Source organism: Thunnus albacares, chromosome 20 (assembly GCF_914725855.1).
Source record: "Thunnus albacares chromosome 20, fThuAlb1.1, whole genome shotgun sequence".
Lineage (NCBI taxonomy): Eukaryota > Metazoa > Chordata > Actinopteri > Scombriformes > Scombridae > Thunnus > Thunnus albacares.
This window is the reverse complement of record NC_058125.1, coordinates 6700997-6722051: the sequence shown is the minus strand read 5'-3', so window position 1 is coordinate 6722051 and position 21055 is coordinate 6700997. Positions and strand designations below refer to the sequence as shown.

Below are 21055 nucleotides of genomic sequence, written 5' to 3'. Positions count from 1 at the left end.
AAATTTGCAATCTACAATTACTCCCATAGTGATCAGATAAAATGCATCATTTGATTAAAAATTTAAAACACATGCAGGGCATACCCAGCCCTGCTATCAAGAGATCAGCAGCACAATGCAGGCAGACCTTGTGGCCTCCGGTTGGTCTGTTTTGGCGTCCCGCTCAGAATACAAATGCATAGGTTCGATAGATTTTATAGACGTGAATAAAAGTGAAAGTAAATGAATGAAGCAGAGGCTTGTGGATGGCTTTTCCTAAAGTTGAAGTGTGATGTTGAATCAGCTGAAGACAGCACAGAACAGTAAGTGTGGTAATGGTGAAGGTTTTTCAGATTCTAACCTTTTATTTCAATAATAATCAATGAAAATAATGTAACATGTTCTACAAGATCTAAGTGGTTAAAAAGTTCATACATTACAGTGTTGCTGCACGGCTTTATAAGTAAGATGCCATTGTAGGGATGGCAGCTTTTTTGCCTCTGCCTTCAACCTTGATTTGTCTATAAATTCACAACTCTGCATGTCCTACATGAAAATATTGGTTTCCTTCTATTGCGGGATCACACTATGTGATATCAGACCAACATTTTATCCTGTGCAGTGTGTCATAGTGAATGAGAACCAATGTTCTTGACATTGACCTATAGGAGCAAGTTGTGAAAGATGGGTCCATCTGGTAGCCTGTTATATATGTCGGCCAAGTAACGGCAAAAGCGTGTGAGTCTATGACTAACTAATCTGACACAGTAACAATCTCAAAAGGCAAAAATATTGTATAGTCTGATATGAGCATTAGAGTAGTATAGGGATAGCCTTGTGTTGATTTGGTGGAAAATGTGTTATGTTCTATATGTAGGAACATTAACATAAAATTATTGTCAGTACAGTTAAACACAACAGATTGCGACCACAACACAACAAGTTACAGCCTTCAATGAATACTAATAACGCGGCTCATTTTATTCTAATGAGGTGGCTTGCTTTGACCTGAATCTGTATAATCTAATTTGGATTGTGTTAAAGGTGCCTGCAGGCTGGACCGTAGTCATCCATGAGCTCACACTTAACACTTTGTTTTTTTTTTTTTGTCTGACCGGAGGGCTAAGAGTTAAGTGTGTGTTCTTCCAGAACATGACTGTCAGAGACTGCAGTTTTCTGGTGTAACAGATGGCCATTTGCTTGCTCAACACTGTTGAGAAGGAAAGGAACAGAAGTCTAAAAGCAACAGATTCTGTGAATAGAGATATTGTACATGGAGAGAAAAAGGAAGACAAGCTCCCATAATTCCACACTGGCAACTCTTATTTGCACCTTTTGGTGTTGTTGTGGTACCCAGGAGTCTGAGGTATACATTAAAAATACACAAAACTTAAGTAATCCTAAAGTAATATAAAAAAGAATTAATTTACAAAAGAAGAAAAATGTAAAATATATTCTGTGTGAGAGGAGCAGCTAACAGGTTTAAATTTTAAATATTAAATAAAAGGGAATGGGATGGATGTGCAAGATATCAGATCACAGATGTGTCAAATAAAAGAAGTCTTAGGCTATTTCTTTCAACTCCTTGGCAACCTGCATCTGTGAGGACACTGCTGCTGGAGGACTGAGATGCACCAGGTGCAGTGGAGACGGCGGGGCTGGACACACTCAGCTACAGCACCACCGAGCCCGCTGGAACACGCAGCGACTAAAAACCATGGAAAATGTCTCATTTATTTGTAATGATAAATGTTTAAACACAACTCGAAGGCATTTGGTTTACTCTCTTTTCAAACGTGGGAATACAAATTGCGTACCTGGGTCATCCGGTGCGTCTTGCATATCTTTGTCCCCCCTCCACCTACGTCACTATTCAGGAGGGATTCCCTGATAATTCCTGCAAGTTGCTTGTCAATTGAGCTCCGGTGTCCCCTTTCCCCCACCCGTGGCACAAATACTCTACTTTTAAGTTGGACCACATCTTTTGTATTATTCCAGAGAGGGTTCGACCTTCTGCGCCAGCAACATTCACACATGCTGCTTCTCTAAAGCCTTTTTGACATTTGTAATGCCCCTACTGAGTCCACCAAACAATAGATTTTTGTTGCCTCAACCTTCCTAACAAGAACTTTGATCTCACATTGTGTGAAACTTCTTTTTTTAGCCATTCTGTGGGCATTTGCCAGGTTTGTCCTTATGCAGTCGGTATGAATAAATGTTAATTAGAGGCGTTTCACTGACTATTCATAGGCAACTATGGGCGTTACAAGGGTGGGACAAGACGCTCTCTCACATAAGCCAAATTTTGAGTTGATTGTGTTTTATAAAGTACAACTGGCGTAGGACATGCTTGCGCAATGTGTTATAAATCAGAATATTTTTATATGTAAGCTACATGTTTTGATGTGAATCTTGTGCACAGTTTTTATAAATGAGGCCCCTGGTCCCCGCTTTCATCTCTTAGGTTATTGAGCAGCTCTGGCAGAGCTCATCACGATATGAGAAGATCGAAACAAGAGAGAGTGAAAGGAGGGAGAGTGAGAAACGGAGAGTAAGTGAAGAGGTCGAGGGGACAATGAGAAGAAGAGTGGGGTCAGGAGAGAAGATGAAAGAAGATTAGATGGAATTGGAGCCTCGAGTTAATGAAAAATCATTACTGGGGCGGCCATGCAGATTATTGCTTATATGTAAGACGAGAGAGAGGAAAGGTTGAGAGAAAGAGAGAGGGCAGGAGAGAGTGTGTGTGTCGTACTTCAGTTGGAGTTTTGCATCTTCACAGTAAAGATATTTTCCCAAAGGGAGGTTGTTTTGGACTATCTTTATGACTACCCAGGACAAGTGTAGGATTTTGACTTTAGTTTATGATCAATGAATCTTGAATCTTGATTAGCATTAGAATTAGGGCAGCCTAATTCTAATTTCATAGAATGAGCTTTAGGGTCTTTAGTATAATTAGGAATTATAAATTAGTATAATCAATGGGCTCAAAAGTACAAATGTGAATTTTTTTTACATGTGAAGATAGAATTCTACTTGTGAGAGACACCTGCAACACGCAGAATACACGTCACACACATCCATGTATATATGTGATCAGGGGGGTAATAATTGGACTTAAGTATGTAACAAAGGCAGTGGGACCATTTCCACTGTCCAATCCCACTTTGAGCAACACTTCTTGTTAAATTATATGGCCTTTGGTAGAAAAATAAGTTATTTCTGTAACATCACCCAGTCTTAGCAAATAAGGTAACAAGTACACTATTATCTCTCCACCATAGGCAATTTTAAATAAATAATGAACCCACAGTTTACATGAAAGCAGCTTGTGGAAATGAATGAATTTGCACATTATCTAAGGTGCTCTAAGAGCTATCAAAGATTGACCTATTACTGGTGAAATTGTAGGTTGTTACAGACAATCATTAGTTGCAAAGCAGCTTTTTTCCTGTTATGAGGCTGCAAGGACATTGTTTTTTTGCAGAGAGAGCATGCACTCTTTTACATTATGCACAAGTCAGTGTAAAAATTATGAAATGTTTACCAAAATGAATGTCTCTGCTTGAACACCAACTCTTAACAGGTTAGCAGAGATAGGAGTCTTCCTGAGATAAGGAAGCTGACGAAATGCTTTTATTCCTCAGTATACTGACCATTTTTGGACCAATAGGACTGTTTTTCCACTCTGTGACACTTGATAGATAGGAGCCCAAGCCATTATTTTGTGTTAGATGGTTTGTGGACATAGGTACAGGTGTGTGGTTCACCTACAACTTGTCCTTGTATGTCACACAGTCAAACAGATGGTGAGTTTGGTTTCCACATCAAGAAAACAGTAGACATGAGACTTCAGATTCAATTGTGCAAAATACAGCCTTTGATTTAGTATTCTTTATTCTTATCAGTAAACCTGTTGAATAATGGTGACAAAGACACTTCAAAGATAGTATAATGGAACTGGGGAAAGATGCAAAAGGTGGTAACAACTAGTCCTAATGGTGAAGATCAAATCAAGTTTATGTACAGGTTGCCTATAATAAACAGGATTTAAAAATTAATTAAAAGACACCATAACTGTCCAAAATTATTTCCAGTGTAACCAGTGCAAAAAAATATTGATGGCTATTACAAAACCATATTGAAAAAAATCCTGCATTTCCTTAAATACTTTAATTTTTAGAAAGAAAATGCTTCACATATTTGTATGTACTCATCACTGATAGCTGATAGATTTCATTCTGCAGGATGGTGTTGTGGACTCACAGTTATGTAAACACCCAGCCTACACACAGTGCTGCTAACATCTTTACTCCAGTGTGAAGTAAAACATTAGTAACACCGCTTGTCACCGCAACACTCCAGCTCCAATCCCTGTTTGTCCTGCATCCATCCTGAGCTACGAGTTATTCAGCTTTGGTTGTTGCATAATAGAACCAAACAAACCACTATGTATTCCAAAAAACATTACTGATTACTTATAATGGTTGAAAAACTCAAATGTCTGCTCCTGAAACGCTGAAATAAAGGGCAAACGGTTCCCCTTGGTGGTGGAGCCAAAATGCAGCAAATTGTTTTGGAATGGCTGCACCTGTAACCCTCCAACCCCTGTTCCATGTGGGATTTTCATTTAACTTCAGTTCTTCCATTACACATATGACAAACATATTGTTGTTTGCCAATTTGGTGCAATTTAAGAAGATACTTTTTCAGTTTTAGTAAATTGAAATATGTTAATTTTACAATAAGCTCCTCACAAGTTCCCCAAAAAAGATTTTAACACAGCTCATTCCTTGTGAATATTTTGGCATTCATTCTTTTCTTTTCTCACCCTGGCAGGCAGGGGTTCAGCTTCCAGTGCGCCATGAACATCTAAGGTTGGGCTGTTTGAGTTGTCAGTAACACTACACACTCTCCTACAAGAGGTAGTAAGAGTGGTCTGTACAGTTTGCAACACTTTGCGTCTCCCTTGGGCCATGTTTTTCTAAGAGGCCAGCTGTTTATTGGTTGAGAGTGCCCAATTTCCCTGAGCAGTGCAGTCTTATCATTACAGTGTGCATGCCTAGTGAGCAAGTGGGGACCTGTGATCTGTGCAGCTCTTCAGGGACTGACAATGTGCCCTCTTTCCTGCCTTTGCCCCTTTTGGGAACGGTGATGTGTTGTGTGGGCGTGTTGGTGGTGCAGTTTGAGGTCATTCATCATTCAGAGGTTCAGGAAATTGGTAGAGGGGGTGGGAGTTTTTTTTTTCTCCCCAACTTGTAAAAACTCAGAAGGTAATATTTCTTCTGTTGCCCCATGCGGATAAAACTGCGCAGAGGACATGTAATGTGGTTGATCAATCAGTCACCTGCTGAGCTGAACCAGACATATCCTGACACATCTCATCTCAATATCAATGTACCTACTATACAGCAGTTTTACAAAAATGACCTTACTATTTAATACTTTTGTGTGATGTAGTGCTCAATTTCTTTTTTTTTTAAATATAGTTTTGAGGCATTTTATGCCTTTATTATAGGGACAGTGGAAAGATGACAGGAATTGAAAGGAGAGAGTGATGGGGGATGACGTGCAACAGATGTCTGCAGCCGGATTCTAACCGTAGACATTGTGGCTATATGGGGTGCACCAGTGCTCAATTTCTGCTGAAGCTTAATAAGTATAGTATCATATTTCATAAAAATTGTATCATTTCTTCTGACTTTAGCAGAAGCCTTTTTTATTTCAGATGAGATTGAGTTCCTCCACGCCTCCGGTATAAAACATAGTGTATAACCTTAGTGTTATTGGAAGGGAGTTCTAGAATCTGGCGTTTCCCCTCTCTTCCCATTAGGCTTCGAGAGAAATCAAACACAAGTTTTTTAACTCACAACTCCTTAAATGGCTGAGATTGTGGTTATGGTGTAACAGTCATTTATATAGCATCAGGAGGGACTGATGGTTTCTTACCTTTTATACATTTAAATTTCAGTGAACTGCTCTGCTTCTCCTGAGCTTCATGGACATAAATTGTTTTCCACTTCAAAACTTTATTTTTTCCTTCCAGAGGCTGCCCCTGAGCAGTTACTCTTTCCAGGCATACAGTATAAATACAGCTTACTGCAGTAAAAACACAGCAAATGAGGCTTAAGAGAAGCTAAGTGTTTCCCATTTGTTAGGTAAACTAAGTATAACTCACATTATCCCATGCAATATGGATGAAATGCATTAGGAATGAGGGGAATTATGTTGGGGCAAGTTGCTCAAGGTCTCAAACAGCTTATGGATCTGCAGTTTAACTTTTCAGTCACAGCGATCTTAAACAGAGAAGTATATCAAAGCCAAAAGGAACTCTTGGTGCAGGTGATTCAGCATCAAGCAGTGACTAAATAAATCAGGCATTATTTGTAATTGTGATTAACTTACCTTTTTTACACTCTCTGAACCCCTTGTAGATCTGGACTTCCGCAGGGTTTCTGTAGCCAGTGGTTTGTCACTCAGTTTTGAACTCCAATCAACTTCCTGTTGAAGGGAAAATAATTTCATATAAGTGCGTGTATGTTGACATGCTTTCTATCATATGAAACTGCTGTCCCCCCTTTTTTTCATAATTGGAGATGTCTTGTTGTTGTCTGACTTGCTCGCTGTGGTTAGTTGTGTTTGAGGGTCTGGAGACCACGCCTCATTGAATTGCTTTTCTATATGTCAGTGAAAAGCAATCATAACTTCAATTTCTCTGCTGTTAAAACTGGAGAAACAGTCTGCTGCCAGCTCCTTTCCTGTTTCTCTTGAGACTCAAATAATTTGTCCTTTGAGTTCTTTATTTGGGATTTTGATGCAGTCTCATGACCAGGCATCACTTTTAGTCAGACTAAACTGCTCTTTTGTTCTTGTAATATTCATTGTTCTTGTTGTGCTGTTTTTTGGGGAAGAACCTAAAGTTTTTGTTCAATTTGATTTTTTTTCTTCCATCATTACATCATATTTGGTTTTTAATTATTTTGTCTTTAACCTTCAGTCTGTAGATTCCCTGCAATCATTAGGTGTTACCCTTCAACATTTTGGCTCCACAAACTCTTTTTATTCTCATCATAACGGTTGTGTCTTTCATTGGCAATAAAACCATAAGCTAGAAAGTGAAGTCACTACTTCATTGCCATTGGACTGTTGCCTGCTTGTCTCCTCTGTCACATTTTCTTTACTCTCTTGGGCCTCAAATGTACACAAACATCCAGCAAACAGTAACTGGACCATTGGTCAGCACATTTACACTCTACCCTTTGCCTCTACAGGACCCTAAGAAAAAATGCAATACCATTTAACTTCAGTTTCTGTCCCCAAGCAGTACATATCCTCAGCTCTGGTCTCAAATTATGTGAGTATTGCAACCTAAGCACAAGATCTGCCAAAAAAAGGCCTTGTATTCACATTAATGGGTCCAAAGAGGGACATATTGTATGTCCAGAAGTATTCAAAGAATTCACTTTAAAAATATACACACAGTAGTTTTAAGTTGCTGACTTGTGATGAATAACATTTTTAGAATGTGCCATACTTGCTGTACATGTTAAAGATACAGATAACTACAGAAAACAATGTGTCTGGAAGGGTATTCCTATTACAGAGTCTTAATTTGAGGTTTAATTTCAGCTTTGATTGTTTCATCTCTACTCCCCCTTATGAAAGCCATTATTTTCCCATTTAATAGGGAGTTAAGGCTCTTAAAGGAATAGTTTTACAATTTGGAAAATATAATATCTCAGTTAAATAGCAGCTTAGCTTAACATAAAGACTGGAAGCAGAGGGAAACAGTTAGCCTGACTGTGTGCAAAGGTAACAAAATCTGCCTACCAGCATCTCTAATTAACATATATCTTTTTAATTTGTCAGAGAATGTGGCTAAAAGTATTTCCCAAAATGTAGAACTCTTGATTCATTGAATAAATAGTTTTTATTGGATTTTTCCTTTTGCAACAAAAATGAGTGAATGTGCTTATGCAGTTGAAGAATTCTCAAATGTCTTCATCTTTTGCCCCACAAAGACCTCAAAGCACAGGATTGGATACCAAACTCTGCACTCTTAGCATTTGCTCACAGCAACTCTTGCATCTTGTTCTCTTTTGACCTACATAACACACAGATATTGGATGACCATCAGGATGAAGGGAATTCCGAAATTCAACATAAACTCAAGCACAAACATTTCATACCGTAGTAAAAAGATGTGTTTGAAAAGAAGACAAAAACAGGTTTTGCACTTGCACCATTTCAATACCTGCTACCATGGTGCATATTCACTGTTATCTCTGTGAAACACATTAGACAGTGTTTCTGATATTCCCGCTGTGTCCTGACCAAAGCTGTGTGCTCATCCATCTTGTTTGCCAGTATTTTCACATCCCCTATAATGATAGATGGCAAAGTTAGATCTGCTCTCTATTTAGAAGAATAATAGAAAATCATGCAGGTGCTGCTACAGTTGGTGACCTTGGTGTTATTTTGAAAAGATCCAATTATCTTGGCCGGTATCTTGCAGAGATATTGGAAAGCTATTGTGAATGTGTATGAGTGTGCACTATGCTAAAATGCTTGGCAGCCAGAGTGTTGGTAAATGATGCAACTCCCTGAAACAAAGTTCTTCATCATAACAAAAGGTGTGTATGTGTGTGTGCCTGCATGTGTTTGTAGAATAACCATAGATAATCAAGTGTGCTGACAAGATCACAGTGATGAAAGAGAGCCTCACGGCAGAGGCCAAGCCCCTTATTACACCAACTGTGGTCATAAAAATCCAACCATAATACATCAGATTTGTAAAACGCCTCAGGACTCACTTTCCAAGCTGCATTTCCTTTTAGACAAGAGCATTTCCCTTCAGCTGTGTCTAAAAGCATCATTTAGTCTGGTTCTGATGCCTTTGTATTGTTTTACATAGCTGTTTTTACTCACTTGTGTCAAATGTCTTTATCACTTTTGGAGCTTTTTCCTTCTCTGTTCCTTGTTGCCTTGCTTTCTATGTCTACAGTTTTGAAATTGTAATTCATGTTGGGAATTTATTTTCTTTCCTTTGTCTTTCAGAATAAAGTTATGAGCATTGATGCCGTGAAGGTCAAACTGCAGGTAAGTAACCAAATTCTTTAATTTTTAGTCTCAATTTAAATAGAGTCTACTTTGATTTCTGTCAAGGTGAGGGTGTGTGTGTTTTCTTTTTAAAAACAAATCACTAGCAAGCATTTCCCATGGCGTAAATACCTCCCATACATCTTCATTGTCTGCTGTGGGAAGGCAAAGAAGCCCAAATGATGACTTAATGAGGCCTCAGTTAATCTCTATCAGTCAATTAGCCTGCTGCTCTGCCTGACTGAAGACACTAGAGGGAATAGCAGACTTTCCATCAGATTATCAAGCCTGGAAGTTATCAACGAGAGACACGGGCAGACGGAGATGCCGATAAATCCTCATCGTTAAGAAACAGCATTAGATACTGTCTGATGACTTTTCTGCCTCCATTACAAAACACTCACGTTCTCTCTCCCTTCATGTTTCTCATTTTTAATGGATCTGTGTTCATCAATCAGTTCATCCATCAAATGTGATATTTCAGGTGATACAGTATCTCAGGAACAGGTTTAATGAAACTTGCAGACGTCTGTGTACTTTTTGACGTGTTCAAAATTGCAACATAGAATAGTGTAATTGGAACATTAAGCAAAAATGCTACGGCTCCCATTTTGACAAAAAAGGATGATGCAGCTTTGGGCTGTGTTATTAAAAAAGAAAAACTAATTGGCCCAATGGAAGCACTGTAACGAGTAATTAGATCTATTACACATCTTTAACAAAAAAAGCTTGTTGGGTTGGTAACTAATGGAGGGATAGAGAAATGGTAGCCTGGCATTGCCAGACTAATTTGCAAATGCGTATTAGTCTGGAATCTCTCAGTTAATTTTCAGTTTCCAAGGGGCGTTATCAATATCATAGACCTACAACCAATCAGAGCAAGGAAAAGTGACATAGCGCTTAGCGACACATACAAGTTGGGCGGTGTTTTGTCCATTTTCAAGAAGGAAAAAATGGCCACTCGGTCACAAACTTTCTCATATGTTTCTGAAAACATACGAGGCAGGAAATAGGCAATGCAGTAACAGAATCTTGATTCATATTTGATCAACACTCCTCAGATTGACAATTTGATCTCAGGTTCATGAGCCTGGTGTGTTGCACTGGATGGACCTCTGCTGACTGTCAGTCACGGGTCCTGTGCTAACCAATCAAGTGCTCCGATGGAGTTTAGCGATGTTGACCAATCACAGCATGGTATCCCCATGTGGGCAACCCCCGTATTTCCCCACGCATGTAAACCTAGATAAATGGTTGTGATTGGCCCGTCCATCTGAAACCTTTATAAATGACATATTACAAAATGATTTGTATGTTTAGTGATCTGCCATGGATGGTTAAGGTTTGGTTAAGTTTAGACATAAAAACTACTTGGTTAAGGTCAGGGAAAGAAAATATCTTTATAAATATCTGGATTAATATGTTTTTAATCATTATGTTTCACTTGATTGAAGACATGAAAATACAGCTAAGAAATATAACGTATAACAGTGGTTGTTCCCAAGACTGGGACCCCAACAGGCAACAAGATAAATCTGAGAAGTTGTGACATTATTAATGGTGCAGGTAAGGAGAATAAAAATGTTCTACCAGGCCCTATTGAAATTCAGGTTATTTTGTTTCCTGACATTCTTTGTTTTTTTCTTTTGCAATACTGAATAGTTTTACTTCTCAAGGCCTCTTAAGTCATTCAAATAAAAACAATTATTCAGATAAAACAAACTAAGAGGCTGTGACAGCGTGATAAAGGAATAACACATACACTGTCAGATAAAGATGTACTTTAAATGACCTTTTATAATGCAGTTTCTAATATCACCACTGTGATATCCTGTAATACAAAGCAGAAGTGACTCCATCCTACAGGCAAAATGTCATTTATCAGTTGCCTATTGTGTCCTAGTGTTGTGTGCAGCAGAAACCTGAATGTGGCAGTTCTGAATGTGTAGACAGAAAATGGTTCAATTGATTGTTCAAGCTTTTCATTCTTGCACGCCACATACGCAATTTACACTGATAACAGATTGAACAGTCAAAATTCTTAGTAGCTTTTGAAACAAGCAGTCCTTGATATGTGACATGAGTAGACAAAAGCAGGCTTCTCATTTCTAGTCAGTTGAAATGACAACTGTCGCTGGCAGATCACCAGTTGATGATCCATGTAGAAGACATGGAAATAAAGAAATGACATTGTTCTTGTATTGCAGTGTCAAGCTAATTAGTCCTAGTATAAGTATGATTAGAAAAATTGTCCCAGAGTGTCACTTTGTTCTAACTCTGAACGCTGAGCTTACTTGTTTGTATTTTAACGTTCGAAAAAGGCTATTGGGATGAGAATTAACCAATGTGTAGCAAACATAATGCTGCCTCAGGTTGCCTGTAGTTGCTAGACTTTAAAGAGCAGGACAGAGCTGCTAATGTTAGCTGCTAACCCTAAACACTGAAAGCAAAAACTACACAGTGGATCTTCTGGTTGTGAACTTTTTCTTTTCTTTTTTTTTTTACTAACTAAACTAGTGTAGTTACAGTGGTATGAAAAAATGTAGGCACCCCTGACAATTTCCATTATTTTCATTTATAAATCATTGGGTGTTTGGATCAGCAATTTCATTTTGATCAATCAAATAACTGATGGACACAACATTATTTCAGTAGTGAAATGAGGTTTAGTGGATTAACAGAAAATGTGCAATATGCATCAAAACAAAATTAGACAGGTGCATAAATTGGGGCACTCCAACAGAAAAATCACATCTTTAGTCGAGCCTCCTTTTGCAAAAATAACAGCCTCTAGGCGCTTCCTATAGCCTCTAATGAGTGTCTGGATTCTGGATGAAGGTATTTTGGACCATCCAGTTCACTTAGGTTTGATGGTTGCCGAGCATGGACAGTGCGCTTCAAATCATCCCACAGATTTTCAATGATATTCAGGTCTGGGGACTGGGATGGCCATTCCAAAACATTGTACTTGCTCCTCTGCATGAATGCCTGAGTAGATTTTGCGCAGTGTTTTGGGTCGTTGTCTTGTTGAAATATCCGGCCCCGGCGTAACTTCAACTTTGTGGCTGACTCTTGAACATTATTCTCAAGAATCTGCTGATACTGAGTGGAATCCATGCGACCCTCAACTATAACAAGATTCCCAGTACCAGCACTGGCCACACAGCCCCACAGCATGATGGAACCTCCACCAAATTTTACTGTGGGTAGCAAGTGTTTTTCTTGGAATGCTGTGTTCTTTCGTAACCATGCATAATGCCCCTTATTATGACCAAATAACTCTATCTTTGTTTCATCAGTCCACAGGACCTTATTCCAAAATGAAGCTGGCTTGTCCAAATGTGCTTTTGCATACCTCAAGCGACTCTGTTTGCAGCGTGTGTGCAGAAAAGGCTGTATGTAGGTCTTTGGAGGTGGTCTGTGGGTTGTCTTTGACCATTCTCACCATCCTTCGCCTTTGTCTCTCCGATATTTTTCTTGGCCTGCCACTTCTGGTGTTAAGAAGAACCGTGCCTGTGGTCCTCTATTTCCTCACTATGTTCTTCACAGTGGAAACTGACAACTGAAATCTCTGAGATAGCTTTTTGTAGCCTTCCCCTAAACCATAATGTTGAACAATCTTTGTTTTCAGGTCATTTGAGAGTTGTTTTGAGGCCCCAGTGTTGCCACTCTTCAGAGGAGAGTCAAAGAGAAGAACAACTTGCAATTGGCCACTTTAAATACATTTTCTCATGATTTGATGCACCTGGCTATGAAGTTCAAGGCTTAATGATCTCACCAAACCAATTTTGTGTTCCAATTAATCAGTTCTAAGTAGTTACAGGTGTTCAAATCAACACAATGACAAGGGTGCCCAAAATTTTGTACAGCCTATTTTTCATGTCTGATTTAATTTCATACAACTTAATATTGCTACACTAAAAATCTTTGTCTGGAAAATGCCCCAGTACTCAGCTTTTATTATTAGAAAATGAATGGCATGCCAATGTGATCATTTTCTGTGAAGACAGAGTAAATTATTATGCAGCCTCAGAGGGGTGCCTAAACTTTTTCATACCACTGTAATTAATGATAGACTTATTCTTTGAAATAACACCTAGTTACTACTGTGGGTAGTAAGCTAGTCAACCGGACATGCTAACGTTACCTTACATTAGTTTATGTTAGAGCAGATAACCACACCATTAATCCATTCCCTTACACCTTTCCTCTTGCATTTTTCGGTTTGGAAAGGTAAAAAAAAAACCTTCCATGCTTCCATGCATGCCGCTTCAGCATGTGTAGAAATCCAAAGCTTGACAGGCTTTACATACCTGGTTAGGGTTGCTAAGCTATGAATGGTTTGTGGACAATTATTGAGCATGTTTGTGTGAAGCTGGTTCACACAGACATGCTTAATGATGGTGATGATGAAGATGATAAAGATTTCCTCTTCTTCTTCCTTTTTAGATTTGGGACACTGCTGGTCAGGAGCGTTTCCGGAGTGTCACACATGCTTACTACCGCGATGCTCATGGTAGGATTTCTTTGTGTTTCCGTGTGTGTGTGTTTGCGTCTGCCTGATTGTGACTGACAACTTTCCCCCTCTATCTTTTATTTTCTCCTGACACACCCAAACTGTTCATTTGTTGTTGTTGTTCTGACGTTCCTTCAAATGTGTGATTGACATCAGCAGTCTTCCTGTTGCTCCCTTGTTCCATTTGGGATAGCAAAAAACACTCAAGTTGCAGCTGATTTGATAAACTGGTATGTGTGTCTGTGTGTGTGTGTGTGTGTGTGTGTGTGTGTGTGTGTGTGTGTGTGTGTGTGTGTGTGCGCACAGGCATTCACCAGAGGCTCTGTGATGTGCAGCTTCCTTTAAGCTAGAGGCTAACCACTGGGTGGAAAAATGAGCCTGCCTCTCACATAGTGGGGGGTGGGATATCAATGAGCTATTCCTGTGTGTATTTGCATGTGTGTGTGTGTGTGTGTGTGTGTGTGTGTAGCAGTTATATCTCGAACAACCCCACTGAGTACAGACACACACAATGTGCCTGAGGCCAAACTGAATGAGCAGGTGTTATGAAACACACACACACACAAGCACACACTCATACATAAATATACAACAGGAATAACACACACATTCACAATAACCACCCATTATGGTGCTATTTTGTATGCTGCTGAACAGATTCGTGTTCGAGATAGTGCCTGTACAGCAGTGTGTGTGTGTGTGTGTGTGTGTGTGTGTGCGTGTTTGTGTGTGTACAGGTTTATATAAATGTGTAAATGTGTTTTAAATGAGTATGTGTGTCTATGTTATCTCTAATTACACGTATGCGCTTTTTCTTTTTTCTGAATTTGTGAGTGTGTGTGTGTGTATGTGTGTGCGTGCGTGTGTTTGTGGCTGGCCAGTTGCCCGCCGTAATTCTGATCTGTCAGCCCAACAGTTTACCCTCACTGATCTTTAACAAGGCACCCAGGGAGCCTCAAACCACTCCTCCGAGTTGTCCGTCTGTTACTGACTTTTAAATAAAGCTCATTCAGTCTGACAGGCAGGACCAGGGGAGAGGATGTAGCTGGAATGCAGCTGTCACGAAAGCTGTGGATTCCTGTGAACTAATGGACAGTTTTCCGTGACTCAGACTTTGAAATGTAAAGCTCAGACGATTAGAGAGCTGTGCCTCATTTGTGAGCTTCAACAGGTAGAAGTGAGTAACTCCTGAGTCTAAAAAAAGACTACAATTCTGGTGCTTTCTAGTGCTCAGATCTATAGTTATGATTTAATCATTTTGGTTTTAACGAAATTCTAACTAAATTATGTACAGAGGATGAAGTCCATTATTATTCTGTCAAGTAAGGATCAAGTGCTTTGTTAGCTTTAGATTTTGCTTTCTAGTATTTCTTGAATACATTTTTCATCTTCACAGGGAAGATTAGCTGGGCACATATGCTCTAATTTAGTCATTCAGTCACAGATATGACTTGGGAGCTCCTCACTGTAGCCAGAGTTTTCTGTTGCTGAGCAGCTCCACTTCCATCTGCTATGAGTTAAGAAAAAGATTTGAACACGTAAGGTGCTATGCCGAAAAACGCCCAAAAGTCTTGATGAAAATGTCAATTGAATGGTCTGCCAGGATTTTTCAGAGTAACAGAAACATTTCCAGACAGCTGGTTATGTCACTACTAAAGCTAAGATAGATGATTGTACAACAAATGAGTCATAATTCATTTCAGGTCACAATCCCATGTTGAGGGCTGTTTCTCTCTGCTGGAGACTGATGTATACCATGTGTCACCCTTTGTTAAGTAATGTACTGTCCACACTGTTTGATAGATCATCTCTGTGTAAGATTCACAGTAGTGAACGCTTAGCAGCCAAGATGGAGACGAAATCAAAACTGAATGTTGTGATTTAGGGCATTAAGGAGAAATTCCAGGTTCATACTTTGTGTTCATACTTTTTAGATCTTGTTTTGGCTCTCACTCCCATTGGTAATATTGCCTTTGTACTCAACAAGTTAATTGCTCAAATCTCGGGGTGTAGTGATATTATTTAAGAATTATTATTATAGGAAATCCAATAAGGCAAACACAAGCAGTTTTATACAATGTTAAATATGAAGGCGAAGGGTACAATTACTTCCCAAACTGTTGTAAATGTCCATCACAGTTTGCAGACAGACTTTCTGGTTCCACCTTGACTTACAGCATTTAACGTAGTTGTGCACGTACACAGTTTTCCAGTGCGTTGAGGGAGCATTACCAACATTTTGGTGCACTCACTTTCAATTTTAATTTCAAATATAAAATGGTTTAGATAATCTGGCTGAACTCTTGGTTTGTTTAAAGCCTTACTGATTGTCTCAATGCTTGTTTCTTACCTTATTGGGTTCTGTTGTGCTGTTCCTCAACCTTATCTCTAGACAGGAATGTTGATATTGGATGATTCAGCAAAATTCTTTGTTCAAACACAACCATTTTATGTCTAATGATGAATAAGAAAGAAAACATTCATTTTAGGTCCATGACGAGATGCAAATTCCACTGTCCTGGATGAAAGTCAGGCACTATACACCCATCGACTACCCCGACCTCCACACCTTAACTTCAGACTCGCTACATGATGAGCACACTACTTACTGCAGTGGACCTAAATGATGCTATTGCTCATGCAGTAAATCCAGAGGTGCAGATTTGTCCAATATGCATGCAGTTTCTGGGAATACTGAAATGGTGATCACTGATCCTAGCAGTGACTGTAACTCAATGTTATAATAACTGATAGAAATGATGGACTATGAAAATAATACTAAACATTTAACAAACCAACATTTTCTTTTAATAAGATCTTGCTTTTTCCTTTTGCTGCTGGGCACCTTCATTTCAAAAACACTGCAGTATTTAAGGGTTAAATGCAGCAAATGCTTTGGTCAAGATCAGTAGTTCTTGTGGAAGAAAAAAAGCATGTCTCCACAGTGTTACTTTGCCTCTGGACAGCAATTGATGTTTGTTTTATTCAGCTTTGGCCCCAATCTCAGCTGCCATTAAGTCCTTAATGAGAGCGCAAGAAGATCCAGACAATCAGTGTAAATGAGCTGGTGGGTGCAGTGAGCCCAGTGCAATCTGCCAGGCCCATCTGGTACAGAGGGCGCTGTGAATTGTGGAGGTCCAGCTGGGTCCAGGAACCAGCTGCAGACTTTTTTTTTTTTTTCCCTTTCCCCCGGTGGAGCTGACAGTTTGTCATTTCCACAGCATGGAGCAAAACCATGGGGTGTTAAAAAAGAAGAAAAGCAGACTCAGTGGGAAAGACAAGTAACACGAAGGGGTAGACAAGAAAGGGGGATAGAGACATAAACCTGATGCAAGCATGAGTGTGAGAGAAAGAGTATGGGGACATATTGGGTAAGATAAATGTAATTTATTAAATCAAGAAAGGAAAACGTTAGGTCCTGAGGAACAAAGCAGTGAGAGAGCAGTTCAAATATGCAAACAACTAGCCTTCACCACTGTCCAGCTTGGCTTGGCCTGGAAGCATTGTGAAGACAAAAGGCAAATGTCACGAATCAACTAATGTAGAGAAAGAGGGCAGGATGAATAAAAACTAGGGGTGCAAGGGATTGTGTATTTGTCTCAACCGTTTAGTACAGGATGTTTGGTTCGGTACGCGACTTTCCTCAGTTCGGTATGCTCACTGATCCAAACAATTACTGTCACAAAGTTTAAAAATCCACTTACTCTGATGTGCGGAACAGTAATTCTAGCACTTAAGCTCCACCTGGAATGTTTTAGCAGTGCTCCACTTAGCTGTAGCATATGGGTAGCATGCTCATGGATGTATGATTGCCTGCTTAGCCAAGTTACCCTGATTACCCATGCTCATTTAGTGTTGCTGCTATCATCATTAAAATATGCACGGTTATCCCCGTATTTAAACAATATTGCGTCTCCCCTGCCCCCTTCCCCTCTCTGTGATGGCTTGTCATTCCGCCTTTGAGTGAATGCCGTTTGGAACAACTATAAACACATTTGATTTGACGTGTTTGGACAGCACGTCATAAGAAAGAAGAGCATGTCTGAGCGACCATAAATCATCATAAAACAGCTGTCAGCAGGTGTCCTGACTCCTTGCAACAAAACAGAAAAGTTTCCAATGAAGCAAAACTAAACTGTTTCAGTAATAGTTTCCAATGAAGCACAACTAAACTGTTCCAATAACAGTTACGACCAATGACCCATTGTTGGATGTTTACATTTTTGAAAATAAAGGACCAAAATATAGTTTTGTCCTTTCCTTTTTTTCCTGCTGTACCAAACCATGACCCCAATGCTGAGGTACTATGCTGTAAATTTTGTGCACTGTTGTAGAGAGAAATCATTGTGGAGCTTTCAATAGAAACTCACCCTGTAATGAAGTGGCATTATGCCTTAAGAGAAGAAGGCAGCACACTAAAATGAATATTGGAGGAATTAAAGAAGAATGGAGCTCAAGGTTGTTAAGTGTGCTCAGGTAATGGAACAGAGTGAGTGGTTTTATACCAACCCCTTCATGCACTTATCTGTCATGACAAATGCTGTGCGGTCATGTTGTTACTAATGTAGTGTTGAAACTATTATAATTCTAAGGAATCACTATCCCTGAAAAACCATAACTACCTTTAACTCTGTCTTATAAGTCACTTTGTAACATAAATGTCACATTTTCAAATGACAGGCATCTTAGCGTAAAATCCTCCAAATAACTTCCCTATTACCATATTTCTTCAAATTGATGAATTTGAAGAAAAAAAACAGTGACAGTTAAAAGATTTCATGGAATGGGTAATGGCTACATCACAGATGACGGCTCCAAATGGTGCTATATGATTGAAAGGGTTGCATTGTTCAAAACAAGGTGCTTTGGCTGCTTCATTTCCCTTTAATGGCCGTCATCCTTCCTCTTTGTTACCAGGAGGTGAGGAGAGTGTTATGACTATGAGGCTGAGTATCGTTGGACTGCACACCAGTTCAATTTAACACTGTTGATAGGGAATGTCTTTGTCAATTTCATCTGGATAATCACTGTAATCATATTAGACAGCAAAGACAATTATGCCTTTTGGTGGATGATTTTCTTAAACCTTTCCACCAACCCAGGTGCAACAAGAATATGGAGGGGTAACTCACTCTGACTTTGTGAAAATCTGAGAGGTATTACCAGGGGTTTCTGACCATATTTGAAACTATCTATAGCTGATGGATAAATCCACTGATTATACAGTAGCTTATCACAGGTATATTAGTATCAGCATTTATGGTTGGAATTGCAGTACAGACGAGGCAAATATGCGTCTGAGGTCATTTAAAACAATTTTGCCATTATGTAGTTTGTCCACCAGAGAGCCATTATTTTCAGACTATAAAATGTCCTGCTCCATCTCAGTGCTGGATAGCATAATAACACCTCATCATATTAACCACGATGAAAAACAAGTATTTTGTTCCCAGTACGCCAATGTATAAGACTGATGGGCACTGTAGTATTTTGTACCATTCAATATTCCAAACTGAGGGGGGAAAAGTGATTTCCCAGAAATAAATCTGAAACATTGGTAACCCAAATCCCATAACATTTAAATATGTATTTACATGTGGAAACACATTTCTGAAGCTCAGCCAATGTGCTACTCCAGTTGCAAAAACAACTTAAAAATCTGCATTATCTGTAAGAACAGCCCCCTTGTCGTCTTTTGCTCTATAAAGCAATAGCAGATTATCCTCAAATGCAGAGTAGTGATGGAGTTCAAATTTCTTGGGGTTTTGTGTACAAGTGAGGGTGAGTGCACACAAAGTTTGTACGCATACCTTTAGAGTGTTGCGTGCTTAAATTTTATCCCAAGGTGGAACAAAAATATGAAAAACTAAAGTTGTGAGGAATGATGGTGTTGATTTTGTAGGCCTGGGATGATATGCTTATCTCCTGATTCAATACCATCATGCTACTTGGGTACCGATTCGATTCAGAATCGATTCTCAATTCAAAACTGATTCTTGATTGAATGAATAGAAAAGGGGGAACTATTTTCAGTCTCTTGCTCCAGTATACTGTGTGCCAAACCATTCACTGGTGTCCTTATTCCACTGAAATACAATATGAAACACAACTGGCTGACAAGATAAATGGGCTGCAGCCTTTTTGTTTTAAAAAGTTTACTGCATTAATTGATGAATTAATTAATTTGAAAGCATCTTACAATCTCCTGCCTGTATGAGAACAACAAAATGAGGGGGAGGCAGAGTGCTGCTCTGTGTTGTTATTAATGTCATGTCTCCAGCAGTGGAGAACAGCCTCTCTGCTGTACCGTTAACTCGGGGGGAAAGCCATAGCTGTCCAAGACACTGAGCAGGCGCAGGGTTTTTGAGGTGAAAGACTGAGCACAGAGTTATTTTCTTCACCTCTGAGTTGGCTTACATTGTTTTATACCGCAGTGTGTGTTGGTCAGCTGGTCTCGTTTGTTACTGCTGATCGCTGCTCCACTCTGCTAACGTTGGTCTCTGAGTGACGGCATAGAAAGTTCACAGTATACTTCATGTCTTGCAAAGGTAGTTATTGAGTCATTAAATGAAATCATGCTTGCAACTGCTGCCTATTATGAAGAGGGACTACATGGTGCCACTGTGGTACATGGTGAGTCACAAAGATACCAAACCGGTGCAGTTTAGGAAATACCCTCAATGTGCCCCAGGAAAAAAAACAACTTGCCAGTGCGTCACTGTGCTTCATACCCTGCGCCGGCATGAAAATAGGGCCCCTAGCTTTTTATTTTTTTGTCTTTTACTTCTAACTTTCCTTGTCTGTCAATGCCAAAATGCCACCGACATGGCTGCAATGAGCTACAACAGAGGGGATGCAGGAACATAGATATAGTGACAAATGACAGCTGTAGGACCCACAGACGCGATTTCTTATTAAATCAGTGTCATTAGCTCATTATGTCACTGCTCTGCGCTGCCTCATTCCATCCTGCCTGCATCATTTTTTATTCTCTCTATTCTGTTACTACTTTCATCACTAATGAGTGACTGTGGGCCGCAATCAGCAGCAGCTTGTGGGGGCGAAACGTATCCCATCTAAGACAGGAAGATGGACAGCGGCAGAGGAAACGATGATCAAGAGATGAGCAGAGGAAGTGTGTAAGGATGAGAGAAGTGATGGGAAAGATAGAGGGGAAAAGAAAGGGAAGGTATATGGAGAGGATGGAAGGAAGGAGGGATAATGCAGAGAAAACAGCATTAAGAAACAAAACAATTATAATGCTCCACTATAGGGAAAGGTTTCAGGTGTGCAATCCATCATCAAGCTCTCTCTTTCTCTTTCTCGCTCTCTCTCTCTCTCTCTCTCTCTCACTCACACACACACAAACAAACACACAGGCTCATACACTTTACTAGCTTCCTGCATATTAAAATGGATGTGCAAGGTCAATGTCAAAGGCATTTTTGAGGCTTTATTCTTGGG

At 39.5% G+C, this 21055-nt stretch overlaps 1 protein-coding gene across 5 annotated transcripts in view; it reads left to right on the top strand.

Annotated features, from left to right (window-relative positions):
• Positions 1-21055, top strand: part of LOC122971581 (ras-related protein Rab-26) — a 95262-nt gene that overhangs the window by 31135 nt on the left and 43072 nt on the right. For all 5 annotated transcript variants that reach the window (XM_044338296.1, XM_044338297.1, XM_044338293.1 and 2 more), the window contains exons 3-4: positions 9034-9075; positions 13525-13591. In XM_044338296.1, the coding sequence (XP_044194231.1) occupies positions 9034-9075; positions 13525-13591 (109 nt within the window). The remainder of the gene's footprint in view (positions 1-9033; positions 9076-13524; positions 13592-21055) is intronic.